This window comes from Rhopilema esculentum, chromosome 16, assembly GCF_057945365.1.
Source record: "Rhopilema esculentum isolate cy_ngs chromosome 16, ASM5794536v1, whole genome shotgun sequence".
Lineage (NCBI taxonomy): Eukaryota > Metazoa > Cnidaria > Scyphozoa > Rhizostomeae > Rhizostomatidae > Rhopilema > Rhopilema esculentum.
The window spans coordinates 11668974-11696686 of record NC_142830.1 but is presented as its reverse complement, the minus strand read 5'-3'; the positions used below and the strand labels follow the sequence as shown (position 1 = coordinate 11696686).

General features: G+C 35.1%; 2 protein-coding genes across 6 annotated transcripts in view; both read left to right on the top strand.

Annotated features, from left to right (window-relative positions):
- The first annotated feature begins 592 nt into the window (after positions 1 to 592).
- Positions 593 to 17216, top strand: LOC135682695 (peptidyl-prolyl cis-trans isomerase G). 2 transcript variants are annotated; one of them, XM_065197685.2, is made up of 13 exons: positions 593 to 747; positions 2515 to 2589; positions 3411 to 3518; positions 3875 to 3919; positions 6218 to 6305; positions 6791 to 6820; positions 7377 to 7537; positions 8497 to 8704; positions 9216 to 9347; positions 9702 to 9771; positions 10609 to 10650; positions 13373 to 13512; positions 16066 to 17216. In XM_065197685.2, exons 1-13 carry the CDS (start codon positions 660 to 662, stop codon positions 16601 to 16603), a joined length of 1725 nt encoding a protein of 574 aa, XP_065053757.1. In that variant the 5' UTR covers positions 593 to 659; the 3' UTR covers positions 16604 to 17216. The 2 variants fall into 2 exon arrangements, with proteins under 2 accessions (XP_065053757.1, XP_065053758.1); XM_065197686.2 differs by lacking the exons at positions 13373 to 13512; positions 16066 to 17216 and adding an exon at positions 12614 to 13349.
- Positions 17217 to 17367: 151 nt separating this feature from the next.
- Positions 17368 to 27713, top strand: part of LOC135682699 (adenosine receptor A2b) — a 53908-nt gene continuing 43562 nt past the window's right edge. For all 4 annotated transcript variants that reach the window (XM_089113047.1, XM_065197692.2, XM_089113046.1 and 1 more), the window contains exon 1: positions 17368 to 18815. The gene's annotated coding sequence lies outside the window, so the exon portion shown is untranslated. The remainder of the gene's footprint in view (positions 18816 to 27713) is intronic.

Below are 27713 nucleotides of genomic sequence, written 5' to 3'. Positions count from 1 at the left end.
TCGAGTGCAGTTTCCAATCATCCCTAGAAAGTTATACTTTTTCTAGCGGCTTTCACTAATTTATGAGTTTTTTGGCGTAATGATACAGAAAATTTATGAACATTTCCATGGATCTTCCTGATTTCTAAATCTATGTTTTAAATATTTTAGAAGAGTTTTTAGAGTTTCAAGAGCGTCGAATTTGTTAAAGTTTTCTTGCTGCTAAACATGGTGACGCACTTCATTAACACATGTACGATCTAAACATTATGGACCATTATGGCATAGTGATAAAAGAAAGTTTATAATTACTGCCTAGGATTTTTCTTCACTTCATTCTCAATCGATGTTGAAATCATTTTAGATGCTGTTTCCGGCAGTCGATAAAATGTTATAATTTTCCTTCCCGCCAACCATGGTGGCGGCCTTCATGAACCAACCCCGAACAATGATTACATTGTGCCCCCCATTTCAAATCACTTTTTCCCGCCCTGCTAGAGTTGTCACATGGACTTAACTTTAGGGGGCGCCTAAAAGGTCCTAGCCAATTTTGAGTCACCACGCCACTGGCTATGCGGTTTTTGGTATGGCATCCACAGCGCAGCGCTTGCCCGCCAAAACAGAAAGTCAAAGGAGAGCTGCTGAATAACCTCGTTATCATTTGTGTTCTTTCATTCAAAATGGCGGACTCAGATGAAGTATGGCCGCCAAAAGCTCGTGGATATAGACCAAGGTGTTTCTTTGATATGCAAATAAACAACGTTCCAGGTAGAAGCTTTTTCTATAAATTTCGTTTTTATTCAAGTCGATAAAAATATTCTGAAAATTTGTTCAAGGTCATGACACAATTGTTTTCGCTTTGCAGACTGCAGCTTTGGAGACTTACACTATTTTATGTGTGAAGTAAAGAAAACCACTGATATCTCAAACAGTCTCAGGGCTCATCAGCACAGCTGGACTTAATGAGGACCTTGAGCTGCTGACCTTGTACTGCTAGTGCTAGTGTCATCATTACCAAATAGTCCAGTTTTTCAGGGAAATCACTGCTCTGATATTTCTTTAGTAGATACCCAAAACCTGAAAGATCTGGAAATTTTTGAATTTAAATCATTGCATTTTTCAACTTTCCACTGAAAATATATAACATGATATGATAAAAAAAATATTTTTCAGAAGTAAATTTCCGAAATTCAAAAAGGCCAACTAGTTTGGAGTTTAAATGCTTGATCCCAAATTCTAAAATTGTCCACACAATACAATCATCATTTGTGTACCAGCAGCTAAGTAAAGGTGGTGTGAAAAATTTTTCCCAAGGGGGAATCCATGTAGACCTCACCTAGAATATTGGCCAGTGAATTATTAAGAGGCACCAAAAGTTTTACATCTTAATACTTATGCACAAAGTTGTATGATACAATGCATAATAGAAACTATTAATCATCCTTTTCACCACCACTAGATGTTTACAAGTCATGTGCTGGCCTTAGCATAGGCAGCAAACCCATCCACCTTTATGCCAACACATTTTTTTCTTTGCACAGCAAGGAAATTATAAATTCCACGTCATTGTAAGCTACATGGATTCCACCCTGGAATTTTTCTGTTCTTTGTATTTTCTTACTTTTATTTTTACCATGCTTTGAGATATCTTCATCTGATAAATTTGTTGCTTTTCAGCAATATCTTTCTATGTATGAATGGTATCGTTTGTAAGCAGTGGAATTCTTGTCAAGTTGTGTGATAATCTGTGATAATGATAAAAAATAATTTTCTTAAACATATTTCCCAGAGCAACTCTGTTTTGGTCAAAATGATAACATAGGTGTTTCCATTACTCCATTTTTATATGTCTCATGTCCTTTTTTCGAGCTCTTTTTTGAATGGCTCTGTTTTCCAATGCTGTTCCCAATAAAACGATGTGGTTCAAATGATTCCATTTTGGAATGACTCCACTTTGGACAGCGTTTTTGAATGACTCTGGTTTGGTATTGAATGACTGTGCCTTTGAGCATATTAATGGAACTATAAATCTAAAAGTAATTAATTCAAATCTTTTCTCACATGAAAATGGAGGAATGGCAACAGGGCCTAAAAGCTTGTATCTATTTACTAAATTATTTTGTTTTCAAGAAACTTCTTCTAAATTTTGTAAAAAGTATTTGGTTGTGTGAAACCCTTGCACCCTTTTTCAAACAGTGATACAACCCTTCAAATACATACATGGCATTTAAGATGCTATCAGGTTGTAAGGTCTCCATTTTATGGAATTGCACCCCTTCCACACCTAAAATTTTCAAGGCATGTTATTACCAGCACTCTGACAAATTTCATATTACCAGGACTGTTTGCAGGTGCACGCTCAAGATCTTACTAGAATAACTGAAGAAGGCTTATTTGTAGTTTAATCCGCAGTTTAAAACTGTGACATGGAACTCTGGCAAGTGAAATCTCAATCACATACATTGAATCTGAATCGGGCCTGCACTCAATCTTTTTCTCTTATAAAGAATAAAAGAAATCTTTAACCTTTTTCAGCTGGAAGAATAATTTTTGAGCTGTTTGCTGATATATGTCCAAAAACTGCTGAAAATTTCAGGGCATTGTGTACAGGTATGTTATTCTCATGCATATCTTTTAACTTTATTTTAATCTCTTCTACACACATGTTGCTGATAAGTTACATTAAAGACCTAACACTATAATTCTAATAATGTTTTTGAACATTTTTTAAAAAATGGCTTCAGGGAGTATGAATATCTCTAAAAATTCTTCATTGCATTAATTGCTAGAATTTCAATTACTGTGTTTTGATGAAGAGCTCACAAGTAAATTTCTTGTTAAGTAACATCCCTATTGATTAGAAAAATAAGAAATAACAATAACAATAGAAACAAATAATAGATAGCTACTATCCACAAATAAGTCACTTACTAACGTCTGTTTACTTTACTCTGTTTACTTTACTCTGATGAAGCCCCATAATGCTCCATATAGTCAGCAAATTTTGTGGACTTTTTATGGAATATATCTGACCTTGTGAGCAGGGATGGACACTTGGTCAATTATTGGGGGAGGAGGGGGGCAAGCCTATTGTTTTAATAAGATGACATCACATTTGTCATTTGTCTTAGAACAAAAGACCAATTGATATTGCTTTGTGAACCTTTCTGGTCGTTTTTTGATTGTGTCATTTATCTGTTTTATTCTCATATCACTTTGGTTTTGTATATTCAGGTAAACTATTGGGGAAGACTGTATCTGTGTCTAGAAACTCAGATGGATGCCCCTCAAAAACACTCTTTTTTATAGGAATACTGCTCATATGAAAACCTCTCTTAGAAGGCTGAATTTTGAATGAGCAATTGTATGAGGAAATATGATATGTGTTTCTTGATGAGGTGTATATAGTTCCAATTTATTTATTGTTTTAGGTGAAAAAGGAGAAGGAAAAACTACGCAAAAGCCTTTGCATTACAAAGGAACTATTTTCCATAGAGTTGTGAGAGATTTTATGATACAAGGAGGTGATTTTAGTGCAGGTATGTGCTCTCTTTGAATTAACTGAATCTTGTTTTTTTAAACAGCCCTGGAGAATTTGAACTATTTGATTTACTTCAGCAGTCCTGTTGCAGGAGTTAAACCATCTTGTAAAGGGTGTACTTATTAGAGAGGCAGACTTATGCGAGAGTAGAATTATTTCTAAAACATAAATTTTTCCTTTTTCACAATATATGTATGATAGATTGGAGTATTTAAGTACTCTGCTCTTTGAATTCAGTGGTCTTTTCGAAGACTCACACCTTTGGATTCATTAACCAGATATGGTACCACATTAAATGTTCCTTGTACAGAGGATAATTTTATCTTTTGTGAGCATTTACATTTTTATATCTAGGAAATGGAACTGGTGGTGAATCTGTATATGGCGGAACATTTAAAGGTAAAGTGATGATATACATTTATCCAGGGCATTTTTTAAGGATTTTTCAGTAGTGGGGCATTTCTCAAAAGGGGCCATGCTCACAACAAGAAATTTACGGTGCTTCAAATTGCAATTTGCTTTCGTTTTCTCTAAAAAATCCAGGTATTGTTGCGACAGCTAAATGGAATGTTTCACACATATTTCTTGAAAACATATTTGCTCTTACCAAGGACATAAGCCAAGGGAAAAACAATTTAGCTTAGGATGAGGAATTGTAACCTTGGTGTTTGCATTTCTCACATTTAGGAAAATACTTTTGTAGAATAGTGATCATGCTGTTTTGATGACGAGTTATTTTACGATTGCGTCTTGGGTTGTAAGATTTTACTCGAATTACTATAACAGAGTCTCTTTAAGAATTTTATAGAGATTGTTAAAAAACCAAATTCAGGCCTTTCCCGGAGACGAAGGCTATAGCCCGTGCCGCACAAACCCCATGCAAAATAAATTTGCAAGGGCTTTTTTCCACACACGCAGTTTTTCAAACCAATGTTCTCATTTAATCTGTGCAGTTTAGCTTTCCAATGTTTGTACTACTTACCGCTAAATATCAGAGTGCGAGTAAATATTATAAAGAGAAAGAGGTCTTAGATGTCTTTGTGTTTATCACATGTTAACAAACTAACTGTTTTATCTGCTAAAACTTGCAATGGAATAGAAAAGGTGTTCGCATGAAAGATAAACATATAGCGTGATTAATGCTATGAATAATTAAGGTGAGAAATATTACACCATGCTGTCAAATACAAAACAAGTGCTTTTCAACTCACGACATATAAACTAGGCATTCCCAAAAGTCACATTTGACTGGCAAAACCTAACAAAACTTTGCTTTATTCCAAAAAAGTTATGTTTCTCTTTTGCCTCATTTTAAGTAATGGTTTTACAAAACTTAAATGTAGTAATACACACAAGAATGCCTTCTTAAGGTGAATAATGTTTAAAGAATTTGTAAGGTAATTCATTTTTGCCTTTGTAAATACTGAAATATAAAAATAATTAACAACAGGCTAGATAGCCCACGCAGCAAATATAGCAAGAGCTTTTTATAGCACGCCTTGTTTTTTTCCCTGAGAGGCCTGCAAATTGGAACCTTTGTTTACGAAAAAAATCCTCAAGGGGCCTCCTTATCCTCAAGGCCATAAGTTGTAAGTTTGTAGTTTTCGTATTTCTAAAAGCAGATCACATAGAAATATTTTAGATCATGGTCCCAAAAGGTCACTCCACTTTCTTTGCTCATTTTGTATAGCACCTACATAATATTCAAAGGCAATTTTTGGCTATGCAGTTGGCAAAAAAGGGCAACTTATTAAGGGCTTCTACCCTATGCCCCTAAAGTTTTGAAAAGTGAAAGAGAGGTATGTCTCCCCTGTGCCACCACTCCTTTTGCCTATGAGTCAGGACGACAGAACCTTTCAGAAATTAGACAAAGTTGACAAATTCATTATTAAAACACAATAGGTATTATGTTCGTCACAACACCTCGTTGATATACCTCGTTGATATACCCCATTTTACCAAAACACCTCGTTGATATATTTACCAGCACATTTTCATTATGCCAGTTCTTTTGAAAAGGCCTTTGGGGGGGGGGGGGTTAAAGAAGCATTTTGGCTGTCAGTGGTGGGGGAAGTCAGAGGGTCGATTCCCCCACCACTGAGTATATTGAAAATGCCCTGCATTTATCAATTAATTTTGAAGCTAATATAAATTTTGCTCAAGACATTGATTGCAAAATTGTTTCGAAATTTATATTGGGAATCACAAAGTATTTGCAGAGGTTCACCTAATGCCTAATGTTACATAGGGTGTATCAATGCTTCTTAAAACGTTTCACCTTCTGCTGCATTTGCCTGAATCATCTAGTAACTTGAGTCACCATCGACCTTGCATGGATTGAAACTGCATGATTCAAAAGGGTCACCTTTTGACTGACAGAAACGAGAAGATCATAAAAAGAATAGGTTGAGGTACGATGTAGAAATCCATTTAGAATGAGAAGTTGCTGAATTTTCCTTTGGAAGCTGACAATAGGGTTATATATGACTTTGGGTCATGATATATATCAGTTTAAAGCTCCAATTATCTTTAATGGTTATATTGTAAATGTTTTTAATTTTTAGAAAACATTTCCAAAAGATTTGTTACAAACTCAAAGTCTTAATTGGTAGCTGTTTTGATCGGATATCTTCTATTTAGCAAAATGCTCCTTTCTTTTTTTAATCTACACTTATATTTTACTTCCCACGAATTTAGATGAAGCTTTTGAAGTTAAACATGGTCGTCCATACCTATTATCCATGGCCAACCGAGGACCAAATACAAATGGGTCACAGTTCTTTATGTAAGTGATAGAAATCATTTTTATATGGAGTTCAATAACAATTTTTAATGATTATCACATAATATGTGTTGTTATCAGCAATAATATTGTATGATTCTCTTTTGCAAGGAAATTTTTAGGGGAATATTACATGTTTGTTAATGGTTTGTATTCATAAAATATTATCCTGTTGTTTTTCACCTGAACATTTCTAAATTTATTTTTTATTTGGACCTGTAAATTTGGGATGCAAGAAACTGTTTAGGAGGAAGAGAAAATTTGTTAAGCCCAATTTTTGATCTTAATATGTTAATGATAACGCTGAGTCATGGAACATTCCCAAATAATTGATTTTTGGAGAAAGGCTTATTTTCTGTGTTGAGATAGAAGTGTTCAGTTGCTGAAATATATAAAAATTCATTTAGACGCTTTTTATCACAAAAATGCTTGTCATTATTGCCAGTTTTTTTATGGAAATATTTAATATGATAATTTGCTATTCACAGAACTGTGAAGCCTGCTCATCACTTAGACAAGTAAGTTCTATCTAATAGCTTTGATTAAGACATCGACTGCACATCGATGATAAAGAGAATCATATTTATTTTAGCTCAGTTAATCTAAAAAAATTTGTACTAAAGTTTGGCCTACTTAGTGGCCATCAGTTTTCTTTAATTCTGCTATACCACTAAGACCCTCCAGATTCTGAATAGAAATCTAAATAACGTTTTTAAGCTAATCAAGTCTGTAAAGATAAAGATCTTTTTGCTGTGTCTTTATGTTCAAGCAGATGCAAAGTTTCTAGATCTAGCTTCTAGCTATTTTGCCATCGTTAGTTGACGTTTGCAAGCTACCTGCAAAATGGTGTTTGCAGAGACAAATATTTACAAGCTACAGGTGGGTGATATTGTTTCAAATTTTGTTCAAAAGTGCATCTTCAATGGAAGCTTCGAATTCAACCTACCTATATGTAATAGCATTCCTGGTTATTATAGTGTTCGGCAAGCATTAAGAGCTATCACTTTACCGAATCAGAAACTGGATTTCTTTGAATAATGAATTTATCGATAGCATATTTTTTCTTCATTTCAGCATCCATGTTGTGTTTGGTCATGCCATAACTGGTTTTGAATTAATTCGTGAAATAGAAAGTCAGAAAACAGATTCATCTCACAAGCCATATGCAGATGTTCGAGTTACAAATTGTGGAGAACTTATCAAAAAATCAAAAGCAAATAAACAAATAGATAAAGGTGAAAAATTCCTCTATCATACGCTCATTTTTGCTAAACCATTTTGAGAAGTAGAAAACTGAAGCTGATTTTGTTGCTGCTATTCTTGAACAGTGCACATTGTATGAATAATTCTGTTCAGAGATCGAAAACAGCCTTTTCTCACATAAAGTGCAATTTTTCAGATCTTTGAAACCAATTATATTGAAATTGATATTTTAAAACCAAGAACTTCTATAGTTTTAAGATCCTCAAACGGTCCACAACCAGTCCGATACACTACTCGATGTATTTTACAATTTTTTTTAAAAAGTGTCTACCAGAAACAGTTATGATGCCACGCAACAGTTGTTTTAGCAGTAACAGCTCTCTTATTCTGTCTTGCTTTTCCAAACTCAAATGAGAAATGGGATGCTCTGAAATTTGGTAAAAAGTGGGGACGTCATTCGATCCTCTCGGATGGAGGTGCAATACTTTAGGAAGCAAGGGGGCACCGAGGATGTGTGTCTCAAACTTTATAATGAACGCCCAAGGCATACCCTTGGCATATTCTGGTATCATCCTTATGAAGCCGAATATTTTAGAATAATGGACGGAAGAATCTGTACAAAATTTAATTGGTCATGAGTTCTATTTAATTTTTTTGTATTAGGTAAGAGATTTTAAATTTGGAAAGAATTCATAATTTGATTTTCATTCTCGGTATTTTGAGCATAGATTTCTGTGATTATCTTTATTATATTTACAATCTCAAATTTATTCATAATTATTTCCGTTAAGTTGCATTATCAAGTTGGGTCAAACCTGTTTTTAATTAGCTTTCTCTTGAAACAATCGACACTCTTGAAACCCTGCATATAGAAATGATTAGTTTCTTAAATTATCCCGAAATTTTTTCTATTCTGGTATTCAACTTGTAGTGAGAAATTAGAAGCCTTTGAACCAACTTGATGTGGACTAAAGATTTGTTTTGTTTACAGTCACGAAAAAGGAACAACGAAGAAGGTCTATTTCCTCTTCGGAATCTTCTTTATCATCACCTGAAAGTGAGGCTGGGTCTTCATCAAGATCATCATCAGAAAGTGAAGAGGATAAAAAAGAACGCCACAAACGAAGAAAAGCCAAGAAAAAGAAGAAGAAGAAAAAGACGGCTTCGATTAAAAGTTCTCGAAAGGGCAAGGATAAATCGTAGGTTTATTCAAAAGGTAGATTTATTCAAGAATTGAATTTGGTTTTAAGAAAGTCACATTTCATTAAAGGATAAGTCTATGAATACGTTCTTTTTATCAACAGCATATATTAAAAAGCCATTTTTGAAGCTCAGAGTCAAAACTTTTGCATTTATTATAAGGTGTTTTGGTCTTAATAATCTTTTTTTCTTAATAAATGTAAATGGCGAAATTCTCTGCTTAGACGTAGTGCCCACTAGTGCTTTGCTACGTCTGTCGGAAATGCTCAAACCTTTAAATGTTTGTGGTTGTCAATGTGATGATGATTTAAATAATTAAGATAATTGATAAAAAGGGTTTTGATTTTTATTTATTTGTCCCTTAGGAAATCAAAACCTGACGACAAAAATGTCAATTTAGTTAAAAACATTTCATTAAATCTTGTGTTGTGAAACACAAGGTATAATTCTCTTCAATTATTTTAATATATACTGATTAACTTTCAAAGTATTGATTTGGATTCTTTGCAGTGAGAAAGCGGCAAATGGCGGTGAGGCAGATGAAGAAGCTGGAGAGGCAATACCCTCGGTGCCCGTTAGCAATTTTCTTTATCGAAGGAGTAGAACTCCATCCCCTGTTAGAAAGGAAAGAGAAAAAAACAGGTAATGGCATACCCTAGTCCTCCACCTTTATTTAACTTGTAGAGGCGTTTATTAGAGGAAGACATATAACAGAGGGATGCCTTTTATGCAATTTGCTTGTAAGGTAAATTGTAAGGAGATAAGACTAGCTGCTGTTAGATGGAGATATTAATTTTATAGCTCGGCAAATTGGTCGCAATACAAGTTGTAGGTCAAGCATTGCTCTCTTGGAAGAACATGCCATAGAAATCAGTGAATCAATCGTGATCATAACATAGCCATGTTATCAAATACGCAATCAAGTACATCATTTTTAGCATGTTAATGATGTTTTTGTGTTTCTGCAATTCAAAAGAACTTTTTCATCTCTAACAGAGAATCACCTAAAGGTTTCAAGAGAACGGTTGACGAGAAAGCCTCTACTGTCAATCGGAAACCCAATTCAGTAAGTCTTTTAAGAAATAACCAACCCGTGCGTATTTTCTCTAAACCAGTAATATTGTTTTATTTCTGTTGTTTCCACGTTGTTGTAGTGAAACCAAGAATTTGGGTTTGTCTTTGAATCGCTTTTGGAGTTTTTCTACAGTCAAAGCTATTCTTTTTACATACAGATAAGCAAAGGTTTCGAAGCATCTGTTCCATTCGGCACGATTGATCTTCCTGTTAAATGAAAGCTTGTGCAGCTGAAGATTTTTTATGTTTTTATCAATAGAAAAGAGCACCTTCCTTTGATCTGGTTTCTTACGCCTAGGTGATAGTCTTGTTTCCATCCCATTTAAATATTTCATTAGAGCGTTTAGTCTGCTTAAGTTTATTTGCAAATACCCTTTGAATGTACGTGAAAATCTGCAGAACGTTTAGAAAGCCTAGATTATTGATAGAATTTATCGAAATCGTTTCCTTACTCGAGACCCATTTTATCCAATATCTATAAGAGAATAAAACTTTGAAGTGTTCGTGATTAGAGGGTTGTGGCTCCCATTCCTATCGTTTGTTACAGCAATGCGAATAAAACTCGTATAGGAGTGTTTCTTTTCTGAATTTCAACGGAGTTTAAGTTGCTTCCCTTACTAGCCGATTAACTGGTCTACGTGACAAAACTTGCCTTTATTAAGAAACTTTTTCAAATGGATTGTCTATTCAAAAGGGTAAATTTTTCAGAGTTTTTGAGTCTGTTTTCGTCAGCCTAAAAAGCCACTACTGATGTTATTTTTATATAAATCCTCGAATTTTAATGTTGGCTGATACGATCTGTATCACAAAATTTATTTTGATTTTCTAGACATCAAAATCCGGTAGAAAACTTCGTGGCAGAGGAGCAATGGTATGTGATATCTTTTTTTTCTAGGCTGATGGTCCTTGGTTTATCCAAAGGTTTTCGAAGGTATACAACGGTATTGAGCTGAAGATGGTAACAAGTGACATAGGGCTTAGGGTATTTCATGCAAGGCCCTGTCTGCACTACAACAACTAGCCTAGGTTCACCCTAGGTTAAGAGTAGCCCGGGTCGAACCCTGATGCGTTTACACTTGAAACTGTCAACTTTGTAGTGTAAACGGAATCAAGAGCAATTGCGGTTTAATTTGATATCTACGCATGCGTAACACAAAAAATTGAATGTGAGGATAAACAAAATGGCGGCGGCCAACGTGTATATTGTTTGTGAACTTCACAGAGTACAATAAATCGAATTTAAAAACAATTATTCCGAGCGTGGGCTTCGTACAATAAAAAAAAATTTGTTTTCACGCTGTGCTTTGTTTGGTTTCGGCGCCATTTCTGTCACTACGCATGCGTCCTGAAGAAAGATTTGCGTTTACAGTACACTTAAAGACTCATTGCTAACAATGGGCCTTTGCGAGCGTGGCGACGGTCCAAACAATGGCAGTAATTGATTTTAGACAGTCTAAAAATGCATTATGGGATGCTTACGTAGCGCAATGGCTCATTGTTAGCAGGGAGTGTTGTAATCTAAATTAACCCAGGTTCGCCCCAGGTTTGTGTTTCCACTACACTTCATCTAAACTAACCCAGGTTCGACCTAGGGCGAACCCACCTTTAGAGATGGGTTGAATAACACCTTTAGAGATGGGGCGATTCTAGGTTAGTTTGTGTAGTGTAAACAGGGCTTAAATGTGCAGGATTTTAAGGTGGCAGTAAAGCTGTGTGGCTCAACATTAGTATTCTGCTGTAAGGCTCCTTTTTCAGTTTAGTATTCTGCTTCTCACACTCTTGGAGATTTCTATGAATAAAAGAAGTTCCAAAGTTCCAAACATTCCAGCCTGATAATTACCTCCACCTCCTTCATTAATGATATTAGTGAAGTAAACAAACTTCACAGGCAACTTCGAGGAATGCCATAAGGTGAAATCGAATTCAAAGTTTAAGTAGTTTAGGTTCATGTCTATGTCGGCTATCCTTTCGTTTGGACTCGTATTATCGTAAATTCGATTTTAGAATCTATTCATAAGAATGTATATAGAGACTATGAATTATTGATAAGCTGCTTGAATAAATACAGAAGATAATGAATCTTTGCCATTTTGCTTACAACTCTGCAGGGAGTATTACACATTGCTTCGAATCGGATTATTTTGCATCCGTGATTTTCAAGGTTGCCTTGTTTATGCAGTAAAACTTCAGCACTTTGACCAGAACGTTGAGTATAGGATCAAAGAAATGAGGCGTTATTAACTTTTAGCCCTGTTTCAATGAGATATAATTAACCTTGCTTTAATGAGAAATTCCCGATGCAGATTTTCTGACCATGATCAACATTGGGCTCCTTCCTTCCTTCCTTCCTTCCTTCCTTCCTTCCTTCCTTCCTTCCTTCCTTCCTTCCTTCCTTCCTTCTTTTGTTGTATTAATATAATAGATGCAAACAGCTGTATATACGCAGGATTGTCGGATGCGGGATGAAAGAAGCCCCCCTCCCCCTAACAAAACTGCAAATCTGTGTTCTATTTCTTTTACTACAGATTATTTAAAGATAAGGTACCTAACGGGTAGCCATCCTTCCCCTATACGAAGTTCGTCCCTACGACAATGACAGCATATCATTCCAAAAACGTTAGCCTCCTACAATTCTACAGTTTCTGACTTACTTCTCGCGTTGTAAATGCTTTTCGCAAGCAGAATTTGAATATTGCAAAGACATGTTTGACCTTCCTAGGTCATTTCCAGAATTTCGTCACTTAAAATCCCTTTTATCTATTGAATGTTAGTTATGTAGTAGTTCTGATAGTTCTGTTGTTGTTGCCTGTCTAGCCTTTGATTTTTGTTTACAGCTAACTTGACGATATTTTGGCTGTTTTGTATGCGAGGATTTGGTGGTCATTTAAGATGTCATTCCCCGATTATATGACAAGTAAAACTTCCAGAAACATCTGCATTAGTTTTATTAATGCTGGAATTTCCAAGCTTTATCGTTCTGAAACTACCTGCTACGCAACCAAATTAGCTCATTAAGAGTTTCATGGTTGTTTTGGATGGCACACACTTAAGGGGGTGGGGGTTGGGGGGGTGCTCAGTATGGATCTTGCCCGAATGTTATTGCTTATTGGGATAAAACTGCCCGAATTGAGCCTGAAAGAGATAAATTTTTCCTGATTAGAAGGGCTGCAGATCCATTGAATCTCCAAAGCCTATTAAGAGTTCGAATGCGACGGAAATAAAGTACCAAGAGAACAAATGCTTCGCTAGTCATAGATTTAATATGATGAATTGAAATGGAAAGGCTTAATTCAGATTGACTAAATTTCGTTTTGTATCACGTTATAAAAATATCTATAATATCGACTGAGATATAATAGAAGATAGGCTAGAAATGAGAAAATGTTCTCTGTGCTTTTGCACATCAAGCACTGTTAAGTTAGAATAGACAAGGAAGGCAATCTGGAATTTTTATCGAATTTTGCAAATTTCATTATTACTGTTTGAAAAATGCCTTTACTTGCTTCATAATATCAAGATTGCTGGAAAAGCATGTTTTTTTTTAAATTTGTCACATTCTTTCCATATCGAGTTTCGTTTTATTGTAATTCTAGAGATACCGGACTCCATCTCTGAGCCCAGAACCATTCAGGATGCAACGTTCTAATCCTTCATCTTCCCCCAGACGAATTAGACGTGCGGCAAGAAGATCACGGTCACGCGGAAGCCGATCTCCACAAAGAAAAAGGACACGGTAAAAAGATTTTTCAGTTTTTCACTATTCAAAACATCCCTAAACCCAGACAAACTGTGTTTTAAGCTAAATTAATGAGTGTGCATTTTACCGACAATTTCCATTTGCCTAGCCATGCCTATAACTTTTGCAAGCCTATTGGTTTTGCAAAGTGGCCTTATTGACAATGGATTGATTTTTAGCTGCCCGCGTCTCCATTTTTTTGACTAAGCATATATCTACGGTGTCATTTTTTCTAACCCTGAGCCTATCATGGACCAGACAAAAAGATAAGCTGCATCGTTTCTTGCTTTTAACCACAGACGTCATCGGGTGATTTCCAAAATAATAAGCGTATATTTGCCGTAAAATTAATTTTCACTAATGAAAATTGACCAATATCTTCTTAGATTTAAGATGGATAATCGTTTATCGTTCATTGGAATCATCCTGTTATGTTGTATTCGCAATGAAGAAGTTGAAAGATTTAGTGAAATTGCGCGAAAAGATCTTCTATATTTATGTAATTTGGATCGATTGTCTCGTGTAGCAAATCCTTTCGAAGTAAACATATCACTAAAAGCGTTGGTTGTCGAAGAAACCAGATGATACCTATTTCCTCAAGCCACATTCGACCAAACAAAGGATTGCGTCAGTCGACCCATGTCTTGACTAAATAGGAACTCCTTCAAATAAGGATTGCGTCAAACGAATGTCTTCCAAGATTCTTTTTGGTTTGGTTTCCCTGCTTATCTTTCTTCTTACAGCCCAACACGATCGAGAAATATAATTGTCATTTGCATATCATTAGCATTAGAAATCCGCATCAGAGGCTAGACAGATCATTCAGTGCGTCCGAATGTGTAGGCGCGAGATGCAAGGGCGGATTTATTTAGCTTCATCCTCGATCATTAGGACTCAAGGTAGAAATTCAGAGCTCCCTCTGGTCATATTTTCAGTTTTGATGAAGTTACAGTTACCAAATTAGTATGAAGGCTTACCAAGGTGAAACTTGAATAATTTTGATGAAGCAATTTTTAAGAACTGCGCAAGCTGCCTGCTGCCTGCGTAAGGAAGTGGTAAAACCGACTTTTGTGATGTTAACAGCGGTAAAACCTCAAACTAAGACCATTCAAGCCCGGACCATCTAGCCTGTCCTCTCTAGGCTAAGGATTATTAGAACCCCCTAGAAAGAGCTTTGCACAAAGCCAACCTCTACTTTGTTCACCTCTTAAGGCGTTACAACCTCTTGGATTCGTTAGCTGCTTTATTACTACCATTTTGCTTTAAAAACAGACGGTGCCTTGAATAAAATGAATAAAAGTTCCTTGTTTTATGCAAAATGAATAAGTCCTCAAATTTTTCGCTTTAAATTTGCTCTGAAAGAAACTTTTAACGACATAATTTTGTCTCTTCAAAAAATTTTGAAGTTGGAGAAATAAGGAAATTAGGTGAGAAAAAGTGATGCGCCACTTCGACCAATATTAATGGCAGCAGCGTTGTAAACAACATTTTCATTGAAACTACTTTTGTAATGCCAGTTGTTGTCAATTTTCAATGAAAGCCAACCAAACAAAGCTTCAAACCAGTTGGGACACTTTTTTATCGAAAACTAAAAAAATTACTTTTTGAATAATGGAAATATTAACTTTTTTTAACATTCCCGAAGCTTATAGCTGTTTGAATTTTCGCTAGCTGAAGTGTATCTTATAACTTTGACGCTGCGCAAACTAATTCAAATGGATATTTGACACCTCTGAAAATCGCTACATACTTTGAGGCAAATACACACGGGAGATCTTTTCTATATTTTTTTTCATTTTAAAAATTAAGGGAGTTGTCATAAAATATGTTATGCAAGGTTCGAGATAACATACATGGTTAACATAAATATTTTTTAACCAGCAAAACGACTAGCATTTTTATGTACACCATACTAGTATTTGCAAAATATTGGGTATCACATCCAGAAAATTTTACGTTCCCCATTAGTTATAATATGAGGCTACCATTGCCAATCTCGACAACACTTTTTTTAAAAGATGTTTATCTTTATGGTGTTAAGTTAAAAAAATTTAATCAGCAAATAAACATTTTCTGGGAAGCTCACTTCTAGCAGGTTTTTATGAAACGGCGTGAAAAGATAAAGTTTCAAAAGAGAGGAAGATATTGTAATTTTTCGTTTAAGCGTTAAAACCCTGCTTGTAGTTTAAACTTAGATAACAATTAAGGGTGTCTCAACTGTTTGTTGTCAACGATTTGCAATGAGATTCTTTCTCCCGCCGTAATATTCTTTCTGCTAATTTGCAAAAGTTCAAGAATGATGTGTTTATAATACCACTGAAGGATATACTTGCAGGGTACCGATTTTGTATCGGTTTCTTTAATGTCACTGTCAGAGCCGAGCGCTGGTCATACTGGCAAGTCAAGAAAATATCAATTAGGTAGCTTAAAGCTTCCAGACTCGATAGCTATCCAATACCATGCTATTGATGTGTCAAATATGTTTTCTTCTAATGCAAATACCTCACGATAAAAGCATTAAATGATACTGATAGATGTATTTTTCTGCAGGTCAAGGTCAAGGCAACGTCGTTTGACAAGAAGATCAGGCAGGCAGAGATCAAGATCCACTTCACGTCGACGCAGGCGACGGTCCTCAAGTCCACTCAGATCTATCAGCAGAAGACACAGGTCAAGATCCTTGGGTCAGAGGTCCAGATCACGTAGTAAGAGGTCAAGAACACGTAGTCAGAGGTCAATATCACGCAATCAGAAGTCAAGATCACGTAGTCAGAGGTCAAGATCACGTGGTCAGAAGTCAAGATCACGGAGTCAGGGGTCAAGATCACGGAGTCAGAGGTCAAGATCACGTGGTCAGAAGTCAAGATCACGTAGTCAGAGGTCCAGATCACGGAGTCAAAAGTCAAGATCACGTGGTCAGAGGTCAAGATCAAGATCGCAGAAGCGTGGTGAAAGGTCCAACTCTCAAGGCAACAATCGGGATAGTAGAAATGGATCAGTTTCAGTAGAAGTAGGTCACGATTCACGCTCTAATCGCAAGTCAGAGTCTCCTTCAGATCAGGATGATTCAGAATCAAAAGGTAGATGAAACAAAAGGCATGCAAAATAAACGGCAAACATGGTTTTTTCTTCATCCAGCAAGGCATTCAAAGTCAGACAGCGAAGGACATAAGTTCAAACAATCTGAACGTTTTAACCGAGAGAGGTCACATCGTGAATGTAAATACAAAGTAAGATTATTTCTTTCAGCGACAAAGAAAGTACTGTAACATGAAGATAGCAATACTGGCTTGAAGGAATTTTTACTCATTCTTTGAAGTTGGTTGCATGAAAAATCTATGACAAAGACTGTAATAGCAATTTTGTCGATAAATACATTGGAGGATGTGATGGAAGAGACAACTTGGCAGAGTTTTTGGTCTTAGTTCCTTTAGATTCCATGGCTTAGATTTTTAATTTGGCAATATTAACTCTAATGCTTCGGCTTCTTGATTTTACAGGAAAGCGTCCTTTTTTTAAAGTGAATAACATTCGGACTTCAAGCATTATGACAACAGAATAAAAGCAAAGAAATGTTTAATTCTCTCTATTTTACTTTTTTAATTATTTTTTTTGTCATTTACTGGTACATCTCAACGTAGGCGGGTTTTAGATAATTTTGAAAGTACTTTTAATTCCAATCTTAATTCATATTCATCATTCATAGCCTCTTTTTATATTCTGTTTGCTGTAGATGGGAAACCGTCCCTATGTGGCTCTCAGAAAACCTTTTATTATTTCGTGATTGGCCCTTTTCGTGATGTTTTGCAAATATACCAAGAATTGCATCACGTAAGTAAAGAGACATTTTTTCGACGAACTTCGATTTTCTGCCGCCAGCTGATTAAATTCTCACCCACTTAGTGACAGTCTCACTTGCCTCTACGCCGATCAACGTAAAAAGTTTTCAACATCATGTTTATTCAAACAAATAACAGCATTTAATTATCTTTGAAAGAAAGCAATATTTTTGGGACAAACTTTGGCTTTATACCGGCCAGTACCGCGAGCCAAAAAAAATCAACAATGAAGTCCTAGAAAACGAACTCCTTCTATCTACACTATAGTGGCTTTTTCGTTTTTTATGTAGATCGATTCCAAAACTGGGCAAAATCATAAATAAGGAAACTCTTTTGAGTGGTAAGAGCACAATCATTTTCAATGGATGGAATTACCTGCTTAATCTGACTTTTGAATCACAAGAAATGTTATTGACCAATGATAGTTTTGTATAACCTGTGTACTTTTACGGATCAAACTTTAATTCAGCTGAAAGACTTGTCACTCAGAAGAATCTTTTTTTAATTAATCGAGTTCAAAACTCGAAACGGAACTTGATCTACTAAAAATGTCTTTCTGGATGACGACTATCCAGAAGATGTTAATTGCTGGTCAGCCTTTCTTGTAAAGTCTGGAATTGTCGGGGAGACGAGCGAGCGAAAATCTTAGAGTCAGAGAGATGCGTAATAGTAACTTAGTTCCATGCGTATACTGTTTGATTCCAAAACGGAGGGCTGCTTCACTCATTTAAAAACTTTCTCTTTCATGTTTCGCCAGCAAGGAAAGTGCATAAAAGGATATTGCGATATAATCTTGGAAGGTAGCCATATATAAGAAGTGAATTTCCGGTATCTTGATTACAATTAATGTTTCAATCAATAGATGGTAATGATGCCTTTTTTGTCTTTGCCATGATAGCCTGCGCGGAGACCCCAGTTTTCCCCAGTCCCCCAGAGTTTGAAACACGTTTGACAGAGCAATCTGTACTCGTGTTAATTAGAGTCAGTATTTCGTTGCAAATCTGAACGTATTGAGAACGAATATTAATCATGAAGAATGACACCAGACATGATATGTTAATCATTCAAATCATTACATAACAGATAAAGTCTACTTTGTTAACACGCGAATTACAATTCAATAACGCGCAACAATAAAAAATTCCTTTCTTTCGCATTAAAACATTGTTTTGATCTATCCTGAAGTTTTTGTGAATGATAACTTAAAGCAGTTTAATCGAATTATAAATTTTTGCTGCTGAACGCCTTAAATTTGAAATAAGTCGCAATTGTTGGAAATCTCTTGAAATATTAATAGGAAATGTCCTCAAACTCTGCAGGTATTGTTCACAGTCCGAAAGGGGCAGTTGCAGAGGAACTAGCAAGAGAACTGCATCAAGGGTCCAAAATCCCTCTAGAGTTACACAGGTCAGCTTTTTTCTGTATAACGTCTCTTTGAGAAAGCAAGACTTAATATTTCAGGTAATAATTCATTTTAATACCATATTTCTTATCATTTCATTGAAACCTCGAATTTTATCAATAATTTTGCTTTCAAGGTTTGATCAAGTAGATGTTATCTCTCTCCTAGTAATAGGAGACGAATGCAATTTTGATCAATACATCGTTCAAGGATACCGTTTCATTTAACTAAAGCTTGCAGTGTTAAGGGGAAGACTGTTTACCAAACTCATCTGCAGGTCGAGGGAACTGAATCTTATGTATTTTAATTTGACTGCCTAGGGCAGAATTTTCTTCTACTATCGGCATAAAAAGTTCGGAGGTTTCAACTACATAAAACCTTCATGTTTAGGCGTTTAATCAGTCCTGCATTAGGATACTTCCAGTTGCTAATACTGTTGTTTCGGGCGAGTAGAGCCCTGAGAAAGGATATTATAGTTGGTGCTGGAAGATATGCTAAAAATAACTAGTATGCTGTCTGCTCAGATAGATACAGATATTTTAAAGCACCAGAATTTATAGCTCAGACTTCAATTTTATTTCACGAATTGACTATATACTTCGTAGTCTAATTTTGCTCGAACTTCGATTCATTTTAATTCAATCTAGTTTCGAAGGTATTAAACAATGGCACTAAAAACATCCAGTTGACAAGAGCAACTTTGGAGACATTTTATATTATCTTACAAGGATTTTTAGTTATCGGAAAAACTGGTAAAAAGTCAAAGCAAAACAGAATTTATAATGAGATCTATGTTGTAGTTGGTTGTAAAAAAAGACTGTAAATTGACTAATTCTAGAAGCGCTTTTGCGAAAAGCACAGTTGGTGGTTGAGAAATTAGAGGAATCCCTTTCTGAAGGCGACAGCTGGGTTGAATGTTTTTGAATTGTTTTGTCGGTCAAGAATGAGGGGCACTAGTTGAAGCTTTGTGAGAACTTCTAGCGTCGCAATATATGTAGCTGTGCTGTTAACATGATCATATCTCATATTATACATAATCTATGATAATGAGATATACAGAGGAATCCAAAAATAAGTTGGTCGTCGAATTCTGTTTTTTACGATAGAGGCTTACGTCCCGCGGGCCAGAATCCGGCCCGGGAAGAGAATTTATGTGGCCCGCGAGCTGAAAATATCAAATTATGATATTTTTTGGTTGGCAAGGATTATTTCCGCGGGTTCGCAAATAGTGAATGTAAGATGTCGATTCACATTATGGAAAGATTTGCTCGCTATCCGTTGTCGTGAATTAATCTTGCTTAAAGGCTGATCCAATTTGACATTTTTTGTGCGCGCGGGCGTAGCGCCCAAATCTGAGCATGTGTAGTTAAAATCAAGTGGTCTCGATTTTGCGTCCACTCTGAGCGCCAGAAAGTTGATAGGGTCTCAACTTTTTTGTGGGCTGGGCCACCTGACAGCAGCACTTAGCTTTGCATGCTCAGATTTGGGCGCTACGCCCGCGCGCACAAAAAAATGTCAAATGGAAATCGGCCTTAAAGACAGGACAGCAGAGTCTTTGAAGGACTAGTCAAAAATTAAAAAATGCAGCCAGAACGAATCTTACTGACGTACTCATAGTAGCTGGGTAGGGATCACGGTTGTCCCTATTTTGTTATGTCTCAATTGTTTGTGTGTTGGGAGTCCTTTATTGGATAAATTGGTGTTTACGTAGGTTAATGTGAATGGTCTGAGCTAAAATGCCGATGCTAAACGTTGATTGATGGATAATTCTGTAGTCCCTTCCTAGGATGAATTCTCCAAACCCTGAATCATATTCTTTTTAATTTTGGTTCTTTTTTACAGTTTTCTTTTTGCACTTGCAATTGCAACAGTCTTTTCCTGCAAATTTTTAAAATCATTATTGCCACTTTATCAAAACTATCCAATTCATTTTTCTCATTATCTTTGGCCCACTTAAAGAAAAGTTTTGAAGGATCTGGCCCAGTCTATAAACAGATTGCCCACCCCTGCTTTTGAGCATGATTGGTTGGAAGTTTAAATGACTATTCAACATCAAGAAAATCAAATGCTTGTCTGTTTATAACCTGTATCCAGGATCGTCAAGAAACTTGAAATGTTTTTTTTGTAACGTTTTTCTTTGATCAATCAAACAAATGAGTTTTTAGTTTGATTCTCGTTCACTTATTCACTACCACTACCGTCAAACATTTCTGAAAGCAAAACCTATGGGTCGTGTTATGAATTTAAGAGAACCCAAAATTCACAGAAATATTGAATTGACACTGTAGTTGTTTTCTTTTGATCTGCTATTTCGATATTAGCTTTATTATGGTTGTTCGACCATGGGCTTTGTCCAGCCTTTGACTTACCATGTGAATATGTACATAGTGTCAAGACGAAGATCAAGATATCTTGTTTGGGAATAGTCTTCTAGGGTCTTTCAATAAAACGGTCATTTTTTATAAGATATTGGTCAGGGTATTTTGTAAAATTAGCATCGAGTCAAGATTCCAATGAATTAAACAAATCAGTGCAAAGTCAGGGATCGATATTTCTAAACAAGCAATTTTCGCATTTAATGATGATATTTGTATTTAGATAGTATATAAAATGCATGAATCACACGCAAGCCTCGTTAGTCCGCTATCTCATAGTCTCATTTTGTGTCTAGTTTCACAAAGCTTCTATTTAGTCTACCCTTCGCAAGCAAATTCCATTTGGTTCCGGAAAATCTGTCCCTAACTTGAAGATAAGTCAAAACACTTGTTTCATATCATTTTTTGGTATATCAACAAAGCATTGTTAACTACGCATAACATGAAACAAAAAGATAAAACAATCAGGAAAATAGATCGTCGAGTACTGCCCATTTAATTAAGTATTGTTTGATATGTATTGTGTATGTGAAGTTCCAGGTGTCATTTTTTCGCAAAACGCGCTTCATCATCGACCTACAGCTATTTTTATCGGTGAGATCAGGAAGTTCCGTTTACGTTCATATTCAAAACTTGCAACACACATTACTCTCCTCGGTGACTTTACCGTAGGTGATTAGCTAACATCGCTTCTTGTAAGCTGAAAGCTCTATTAGACACGAAGCCGCGGTAAGAAGGGACAAATGATCCTCAAGCAAAAATGAGTGGTTTTAATGTATTCCAATCAAATTGTGACTCGTTACAGCGTTATGAATGAATATTGTTAATTTGAGCTGTCCATACATTTTTGCAAAACAATGGTGATTTCTCTTTATCTTAAAAGTAGCTGATTCTGACAACAAAAATTATGTCAAAAACACTCCTGATTTTAGAATATTCTCTTCCTGAAGACTTATTTTTCTTTCCTTCGATCCTTTCATCATAATGACATGTAATTTATTTTACTATTTCCACTTAAAGCGATGCCAGAATTTAAAATATTAAAAGAAATTAAATAATAATATATTCTGGCTTAAAACGAAAATGTTTTAAGATTATCAAAGCCGGGTAATTTTTTTGATACTCTTATGATAAGAAAGGGTTTTTAAAAGATATTTGTCCAAACTTGTGTTGTTGTTTCTCGACATCTTGTTTCCAGCTAATAAAAGCCTTCTCTCACAAGAAATTACATTATACTTTATCAGAAAACTTGAAATGGTGATCAGTTGACTTGCATCTTACACACTATGCATGGTCTCTACTTCTATGGTTTAGCGTATTTGATTACTTAATTTAGGTATAAAACAACTAGAATAGACAATAGTACTCGTCGTTTTCATTTTTGTGTTGGCTTGGACCTTTTCAAGTAAATATAGCATCGTGGTTAAACTTGCTTAATGGACAGTCTCCACAGGGCCCACGCCACAAATCCGAAAGTGGAGGGGGGAGGGGGGGGGCAAGGCCTCTTTCATCTTTGCACCTTTGAAATTATTTGCTTCGCAAAAAGTTATGGGCGGTGGGAGCATTGGCTCTGGTTCACGAATTGCACGACTGATGCTAATTAGTTAGTTTCTAAACCAATGTATGGTTTGCTGTATTCCCTCTTCTCGTTTCCTGGAAATCAAACCAAATAATATTGATTGTATTCCTGGCACCAAATATATGCTGTAAAAATGCCAACAACGTATGACCGGTTCTTGAAAATGCGTATTTGAAGTACACCAGGAAAATTAGTTTCTATTGCCAGTAGCTGTTTCAGTAGGATTGTCATAGTTAGCAGATAGATGACAATTTCATTACCCATGACATCGTGCATGAATTGCTTCAATCCTGTAGATATTCATTTGATACTTGCCTATCTAGCATTAATTGCATTAAATGACTTGCTACAAGCTTCAAATTTTTCCTGTTTATATTTCGCTACTTTTTGGTTAATTTTCCAAATCAGTTTATATATACGACTTTCATAATTTTCATAGCCTTTTTGTTCTTTGGTTTCAAATTTTGTGTCCAATTTTTAGCTGGACCTGGCTAAGGCGTCCCCCATTGAGGTCTTATAGACTCTCTAAAAGTTGTAGGTCTGAGAGTCAGATGACCTTCCTTGCACAACTTTGACTCGGGCGGAACTCCGGCTTGAATTCCGGCTGAGCCGTGGCTTAATAATGACAAATTAATTCCAAAACATTTTTAAGAGCCAAAAATAGTGTACGGGCATCGCTTACACTGATTAATTTTTACAGCATCAGATAACATGTCCTGAAGTCTTTTGCACATTCTTTTTGGCATTGATTCATTTGCGCAAATATCAGCTGTTGTTCTTCTGGTTCCATCGTCAATTTTGTTGGTGGTAATTCATTTGACAATTCAAAGCAAGATAGCATACGAATTAGGATCATCTTGAAACTTTGCTCAAAATCCAGCAGCGCTAAAAAGACTTCATCCTTTTCGAAAATTTACGTTAGTGAACAGAGTACCTGTTCAGTGGCGTGACGGAACAGTTTGGGGCCCTTAGGGATGTTTTGCTTGGGGGCTCATTCACAATGAAATTTTTTCAAGATGGAGTAACCAGATCTTGGCCACAAAAGCTTTCTTTCAGCTGCATCAAATCAGTATCGACAGTTTTAAGAAACACATTGATTTTGAATGTTTGTTCTGGGGTATTGAAAATATTGTCCTCAAATGCTCCAATAACGGACCCTTTACTTCTAGTTTTTGGCTTGAAATCAACTACTGTGTGCCAAGCACTAGCTAAAGCAGACGCTGTTTGCTTTAAAGATTCCCAGGACTCGCGTGGCACAACAAGCTCGGAAATAGAGCAACGTATCAATCGAGATGGAACAGTTAAGTCAATTTTTGGGGATAGTTATTCACGAGTAGTTGTGCCGAATGTCCGCCGTAGAATTCGTTCCCCAATAATAAAAAGAAGAACGAATTCATAAGAATCCATCCTTTCTGTGTGTCTCTTTGCATCATCTCGCTCATTTTTGTTTTTTGATGTCAAGGTAATGCAAGTTTGTCATATTTTGTGGATATCTATCAAAATTTAAAAACATTTTCAATGTCCCAAAGAAATCATCATTCTCCGGTACTGCCCACACAAAGTCACTAATGACCAGATTCAAGTTCTGACTGCCGCAATTAACAAACGGAACAGGGCTATCAACCATGTTCTTTATCAACGTTTGCACACCAGCATGTGTTCAACTTATGACGTTTGCACCACCATCTCCTTGGCCTCTAATCCAAAGTATGGATTACTCCTACTTCATCGAAAAGAAAACATATATTGACTTTTTAAATCCCTTTTCACATCAAATAGTTCAAGAAAGCCTGTCTATCAAAAATCTTTGGGGGCCCCTTCAGGACCCCCAAGGGTTGGGTGCCCTTAGGAATCGCTCTAACCCCAACCTTAGTCGATTACGTCACTGTACCTGTTGTTGAATGATAAATGTTTTTGTATTTTTGCACAATATTTTGCCATGACCTTATTAGATTGGAATGATGTGAGGGAGATGCTATTATTTGACAGCACGAGAGAAGAGGACAGTTAGATGGAAAGAGGAGGGTTGCATTAAAAATAACTGTTAACACAGAGACTAGAAAAGCTAGATGAACAATACTTTATTGTAAGGATACCCTTTTTGCAGAACCCCGCCGTTATTCCAGAGACGCACAAACTCTACAAATCTGGTTTTTATGAAGGCTTTCCCCAAAGTACGAGGCAATTTTTGTTGACAAAATCAAACTTCCATGTTTTTGTTCTTTCAAGCGAGGAAAATAAAATCAACAATAGTATTCTATTAAAAATCATGTCAAATACATGATAATGGTTAGTTTCTTTGTCAAAATTAATCACAGTTCAGAAATCAAGCTTCATTAGTAACCTTTAAAGCTTTTTCGGAGTCCTGATGCTTCGCTAAAACAGAAAAATGACACAGGAAGACACCTTATTACATGTTTTTGTCTAGTACTTAACACTTCTTAGCTGTTTTTCTGTTATTGTGTTAAAACGAGGAAGATCGAGACCATAAATTGCAGGTTTGGAGGAAGGTCGGCAGCTTTTTGCAACCCTGGGTAAACCGTTTCCCAAACGACATAGAATTGACTAGAAGCAATGCTTGCATAAATAATTAGCCTGATCTTCTAAGAATAATTGATTCTCATTCTTGTTATTCATTCCTCGGCATATCACAGTACGATGTATGTTGGTTATTCAAGTTCGAGCGGTCTTTTTGAAAAAGACTGTGCGAACTCACTTTTACCAACCCAGTTGCCAAGATTTGATTTCATCACCATTCAAATTGATTTGTACGCATCTTAGATAAGATAAAGTTATATCCGTAAGTTCAATGTAGGTTTCTGCTCTAAGTAGAATCAAAGAATTGAATCAGAAACCAAATAAAAGATATTATGACACTAGGCTGATTATAGCACGATAAAGATTTTCCTTGTAAAGAATGAAGCGATTCCAGTTGTACCTTGATAAAGGAATACACGTCTGTTCACCTCAACTATTCCTAAACGGTTACGTTTAAATTCAACTTCTCTCCTTCTGAGTTGCTTAACGGAATATTGTATTTGTAATAGCTTCATTACAGTTATTCCCTTATAGTGCAGTTTCTTGCTGCGTACGCTGATGCTTTTTGAGTTTTTTGCGTACAGCAGAGTCTGCGATAAAAAGCACGTCTTTGGATAAAGATTTTGCTAGTAAACAACCGTTCCAAAACTAGAAAGTTATCTATGTGGTGCTGATTTTTTGGCATCCGCAAAGTGCACCAAAAGAGCCGCAGACCAGGTTTGAAAATGAGCTTAGACGCTTCTCCATTAATTTTAGGTCTGGTTAGAGAGAGGATTATGCAAATGAAGTGGCTGTTAATGGCTGTATAATATAATATAATATAATATAATATAATATAATATAATATAATATAATATAATATAATATAATATAATATAATATAATATAATATAATATAATATAATATAATATAATATAATATAATATAATATAATATAATATAATATAATATAATATAATATAATATAATATAATATAATATAATATAATATAATATAATATAATATAATATAATATAATATAATATAATAAAATATAATATAATATAATAAAATATAATATAATATAATATAATAAATATAATATAATATAATATAATATAATATAATATAATATAATATAATATAATATAATATAATATAATATAATATAATATAATATAATATAATATAATATAATACAATACAATACAATACAATACAATACAATATAATATAATACAATATAATATAATATAATATAATATAATATAATATAATATAATAAAAGATAATGTAATATAACATAATATAATATGATATAATTTAATATGATATAATATGATATGATATAATATAATATAACATATTATAATATACAATGGGTTACTGTAATTTACTATAGTACAGTATGAATAAAGTGATATAATTTGATGAAACTTAATTAGACCTGAAAATTAAATTACTTCTGTATTTTCTGCTCAAATGCACAGGCAAGGTGGATACACAGCAACTTGAATCCTTTCCGTATTGAGATAGTCTCAATTTAAATGTGATATAGATTGATTGATAGTTATCTGTTACTATCTTGTCTTTAGAATTCATAACTCCACTTTATCCAGTCGGGGTAAGACTGAAACAGTTCCAAAAAGTAAAATATTTTGTGAATTTACTATAAAATATTTCAATATTTCGAAAAGTAATATATTTCAATAAAAAGTTGTGTGTAGGATAATTGATACAAATGCAATTATGTATAAAGAAGCCACTAGTGAGATAGTTAAATCTTTTAAAAACATGGATACAGCGCGAAACAGTCTTCCAATCTAGTATTAGAGACACCACTATTGCGAGCTTTCGAAAAATTCACAATAAGGAAGATTTTAAGGAAGATCAGACTCAATATAACTAGGTTATTCTTCAATTGTATTTAAGGCCTTTTGAATAAAAATGTGTAAACGGCGATGTTCTTCACTTTGCAACTGTGAGACTTGGAAATCTGATAGAAACTGGAACTTTCTCGAGGATGAAAATGCCTTGATGTACAATATTTTAGATTAATTTTGTCCCTAAGGGTATCATCAAAATAGTATCGGTTAGTTTTAAAGTAAGTTTGTGAAGAAGCGTAGCTTTAAAACTGTATTATAAGCATTTAGTGGGTGTTTGTAGAAAAATAATTTTGCGAAGATAAGCAATAAGTTAAATTGGATTTTCCTTGCGTTATTATTGTTAAATGGGAATCTACCATGTTTTTTGGGTTTTAGGGACCTTTTTGAAAGCAAATTCTAAACAATTAATTATTCATGATATCTTTAACTCCAGCTCCTTCCTTTGCGCAAGAGCCTTTGAACACGAAGAGCTCTCTTTGAGTGCACATATGTTCATTTAGAATATGTTCCCAGAGTTCCAACTGTAGGTTGAGGCTATTTTCTGCTGTAGAATGAATTTCACTTATTGATGTGTTGAATATGCCAATCTCATATAATT